Raw genomic sequence first — 4,899 nt, 5'->3', positions numbered from 1 at the left:
CTTATGATTTCCAAGACCCTAAAAAGTTCTTGGAAATCCTTCTTCCATCACAACAAGCAATAGCAGACTTGCCTATAGAGGTATACATTGACAATGTGCAGCTGGAAGCATGTGTTGCAGAGTTGGGGCAGCCAACAGAGTCTGGTTTCCGTGATCCTATTGCGGCATACATGGACACATTTTTCAGGTTGATTGACAGATCAGGCTGTCTTTTCCGTGACCAGGGTCACCACGTGCATGAAGGGCTACCAGCATCTGCATCTGTGACTTCGTGGCAGCATTCTCAAGCGGCTTCATTATCAGGTTTACTTGAATGGTTAATATGGCATTTTAGCATTACCTGATCTATTATTTGTACAGCAGATTAGAGTAGGATTTGTAAATAAATAAGCAGCCATAAGGGCAGCATCTTGTTTTAGTTTGCTTGAAGATTGTTTCAGTTCAGTTTCAGTGTGAAAATTAAGTTAAGAGTTGTGTTGATGACGACTCCATTGCCCAATGGGTGGAGGCACTGTCTGCTCTCCCAAAGTTCTGCGGTTCTTGGCACCTCCAGGAAGCTGCAGCTGCCATCCCAAGTGGAGCCAATGTTAGACTCCGTCTCATGTCAGAGATTGATTCTTCTTCAAAACCCTGTTTTGAAGAAGAAATCATTAATGTGTGGTTTTAGATTATGTAATTCATGCTTCAGCTCCAGCTCTTCAAAAGGCAGTGACTTCAAACTCCTATCCCTACACAAACAAAAGAAAGCAAAACATCATCGACAATCAAAGTCCGCGTAACATGTATCAATGCCAGATGGCAAAACAAACTACGGGTTTCGCTTCTCAAACTGTACAAGACCGCCAGTGCCAAACCTCAGGGTTTCGATAATAACGATGCCTCCTTCAAGCACTCTTTATTATGTTACTTTCATTTCTCTCAGGCAAACCTGTGAATATTGATGACAGGAGGTGTTGGCTTCATTGGATCTCATCTAGTAGACCAATTGATGGAAACTGTTAAAAATGAGGTAATTACAGTTGATAATTTCTTTACTAGTTTATGGCGATCTTCTTGAACATCTTCAAACGGAAGAATGGTGGAATAATGTCAACCCATTAGTTGTTATGATAAAGGGAGGCGTGTTGAAGAGATTCTAGCGTTTGACTATCATAGCCAGCATGGATTATGATACATATTACCGAGTTTTTAATACATATGGACCACAGATGAATATTGATAATAGTCCTGTTGTCAGCAATTTTAATGCACAGGCCCTCAGACGTGAACCAATGACAATCCAAGCCCCAAGAACACAAAATTGAAACTACTGTTATGTTTCCCATATGGTTGATGATTTAATTCGGTTAATGAAAGAGGATTTTCTGTCTGGTCTTCTTTCAAAGACAGGGGATGTATCGATTGAAATAGAGGAGCGGGTTTATGTTTTCCCAGCAGCTTATACTAATCAGGAGTGTGCTTCTCTTGGAATCTATACCCAACAACAGGCATTGGAGTATCTTGGAACGAAGGTGAAAAGCTTGAGACCATCTTGGGCGAAGACAGAACGATCAAAGGTTGATGAGGCTCGGGATATCCTTCTTAATGTCTTCCTCGCAAATGTGCCGGTATATCAATATAATTTTCGGCCAAAATGTATCTATGTGGCTGTCATGTTAAGACGGATGTTGGAGGCCATGCTTAATTCAGATGCCATTGATGATAAGGACTGGAGCTTGCGGGTGGAAATAGCCAACTTGATATGGTAATTTGGTCGAGCTGGTTTGTTGGAATAGTTGGGGGAAATATGATAACATCAAATCAGGTTTTAGAGCGTCGTTGCAAGTCTGGGCCGCAAAATGTTGTCATAACTGGGAGTACTCGAGGCCTTGGGAAAGCGCTTGCAAGAGAATTCCTTTTGCTGGGGATAATGTAGTTATTGCCTCTCGCAACCCTGATTCAGTAAGGACAACTATAGCACAACTTCAACAAGAGCTAACTGAAGGAATAGTCATGTCAAAAGCCAGCACTTCTGTAACTTGTAAGAGAGAAGGCCAAGTGATCGGAATACCGTGTGATGTGTCCAATGTCGAGGATGTAAAAATGCTAGCTGACTTTGCAGTCCGCGAATTTGGTTCTGTAGATATCTGGATAAATAATGCTGGCATGAACAAGGGATTTAGACCGTTATTGCAATTCACAGATGAAGACATCAGTCAGATCGTGTCAACAAATCTCATTGGTTCTTTAATCTACGCAAAGGAGGCTATGCGGGTCATGAAGTTGCAGGAAAAAGGAGGTCATATATTTAACATGGATGGTGCAGGTTTAGGGGGTTCAAGCACTCCTTTATATGCAGTATACGGTTCAACAAAGTGTGGATTAAGACAGCTCAACGGATCTCTTTTGAAGGAATGTAAGAAGTCTAAAATAGGGGTTCATACAGCATCTCCTGGCATGGTTCTTACAGATTTGCTTCTGAGTGGTGCATCATGTCAGAATAAGAAAATGTTTAACATAATTTGTGAGCTTCCTGAGACAGTTGCAAGGACATTGGTTCCTAAAATGCGGGCTGTGAAAGGCACTGGGAAAGCAATACATTACTTAACGCCTCCTAGAATATTGCTAGCACTGGTCACTGCATGGCTCCGGCGAGGTAGATGGTTTGATGAGAAGGGGAAAGCACTGTATGCAGCAGAGGCAGATCGAGTCCGAATCTGGGCAGAAAATCGTGCAAGGTTTTCATTCAGTGATGCCATGGATGTTTACTCGGATGGTTCCTGGGTTTCTGTTTTCTCTTTCTCAGTCATGTTTTCTTTCATCATTCTGTCGAGCTCTGGGAATGGTTTGTCAGGAAGCTAGTCTCAGATGAAAAGCAAGCATTGTAAGTTCATTACTAATCGAAGGAGGAGTTTCTGGCAACCTTTTCCACTCTTTCAGAAGTCCTTTTTGTCCACTGGAAAATGGTTCCTAATAATTATTTGTGTGGAAGTTCATCTGACGTCATTGAACCAGTATCAATTGAGATTCTGTCTCATCTCTAAAAACTGCAAGATTTTTCACTCCTCTCTGTTAGCAACACAAGCTATTCTATAAAATTTGTAGTGAAGGAAGACTCTGTAAGCCGATCAAGAATTGAACGGGCATCTCCAAGTTTGGTTGACATACAGGTTTGCTTTACAGATATCAACGATTTGGATTTTGTTGTCTTTGACCAACCAGAAACAACCATTATAACCGGTCTCGGCCTTGACAAAACTGTGAAAATGTTTCTTTCTCATGGAGCGAATCCTTTGACAATCAATGATGATTGCCAGACACCTCTTGACATGGCAAGAAGTAAAGACCAAGTCACCGTGGTTCGGATAATTGAGGGATGGATTTCTCTTTTTTCTGGCTATTCAAATGGTGCCAGAATAGTAGAATAGGATTCAATGCCTATTTCCAGACTTTATTCAACGGGATCTGCTTAAAGGGTATGGTGTATGGCCCAAGAGCGCTATTCAAACGCAGCTAAAATTAGAAACGCAGATCATCTACCATGGCAGCGAAATAGGAACCGATGATCTATTTTTGACTGCAGTTGCAAAATGGCAGGGAACAAGATTCGATTGCCCATATTTGTCTTCACCAATGGAAAAGGACACCTGTAATGCCACCTATTCACCAGATTTGCCTCGAAATTAGCCAATTCATCAACAGATTTCAGTGGAAAGAGCGCCATTCTCTCTTCAGGAAGCGCTGATGGTTTTGTTTTTAGTTTATTTTTTTAATAATGATAAAAACAAATGCCGGGTCTTGGGGTCGATTGGTTTTCCCCCATCTGTGTTTTGTTTCATATATTAAAAAAAAAAAGGAAACATTCTTGTGATGTTAGTTAAAACAGCGCCCCTGTTTTGGGCAGCATTGTATTTATTATAAAACAAATTCATTTGTAATGAGAGAGGGTCAGGGAGAGAGTTTTCTGAGTGCTGAGTGCTGGAACAGAGCTTTTTCATTGTACAGTTTTTGGCAGAGAATTTAATGGAATTTCACAGCTCTGTTTGCTGAGATTCATGTGGTATGTCAATTTAACATTAGTTTTCCCTTTGTTGCATGTGTGATCTGTTATGTTTCATTTCACTTCATGATCGTTTCTAGTTGAGCAAATGAAGTGTTTAGGAAGGAATTCATAGTATTGTATGCTCCTCCTATAAATTTGCTCACGTTCAATGTTTTCTTCTGTTTAAGGAGGATTCAAAGTATTATTTGCCCTCCTTAGCTCCTCACCAGTCTTGCCATCCCATTTAAAAATCTAGATTTGGTGTTAAATTGCGTGCCTACCTTGCCTCAGTTAATAATCTATGTAGTCATTATATTTCTCTGTTTGAACTGTGATTTTGCCCATGCAGCCCAGAAAAAACCCGTCATTAAAAACCCCAAAAACTTCAAATCAAACCTCCCTTATCAATTTACTAGCCTAATATCTTTATTCCTAATTGGTCAGCTTATCATATTGAAAAAAAACCTTGAGTCTGACCGGAGAGAGCCTTCTCCTTCCTCGTAGGGCTAGCTACGAGGTGTAATGGTTTGATGTTGCCTTGAAGGTTTACCTTCCTCAGCCTAGGGTGAAATCTCAAGCGCTAACAGGTTCAACGGTCAAAATTGTGTAAAAACTTGGTTCGCGCAATTGGCGCGACTCCTTTTAGGAAAATTGCCCATTGGCGCGGACCCGCGCGAGAAACTCGCGCCAATGGGCGCAACCCTAGTTTTTGCAATCCCCCTTGCAGAGGATTATTCTGTGGAAGGAATACTGAATAAATGGAATGAAAATGAAGCTAAGGATGAGGCCTCTTACCTGCTTCAGACGGCGGCTCGAATGGTCTCCTGGATTGATCGCAATCAACAGTTGAAATTTGCACACAAAACCCTCCAATGGTA

The 4,899-nt window shown here is 41.2% G+C and overlaps 1 protein-coding gene across 1 annotated transcript; it reads left to right on the top strand.

The window, feature by feature from the left end:
* The first annotated feature begins 1,717 nt into the window (after positions 1–1,717).
* On the top strand, positions 1,718–3,059 carry LOC149161796 (putative chlorophyll(ide) b reductase NYC1, chloroplastic). Its single transcript, XM_089435567.1, has one exon. The coding sequence runs from the start codon at positions 1,993–1,995 to the stop codon at positions 2,839–2,841; it is 849 nt and encodes a 282-aa protein (XP_089291693.1). The 5' UTR covers positions 1,718–1,992; the 3' UTR covers positions 2,842–3,059.
* Positions 3,060–4,899: the final 1,840 nt, after the last annotated feature.

Source organism: Pinus tabuliformis, chromosome 5_2 (genome assembly GCF_031772625.1).
Source record: "Pinus tabuliformis cultivar Carrire ecotype Pingquan chromosome 5_2, CPIR1, whole genome shotgun sequence".
NCBI lineage: Eukaryota > Viridiplantae > Streptophyta > Pinopsida > Pinales > Pinaceae > Pinus > Pinus tabuliformis.
This window is presented reverse-complemented; position numbering and strand designations above follow the sequence as displayed.

What these genes read in the sequence shown, in the direction of transcription:
- LOC149161796 (XM_089435567.1), top strand. Translation starts at nt 1,993, where the DNA reads ATGTCAAAAGCCAGCACTTCTGTAACTTGTAAGAGAGAAGGCCAAGTG.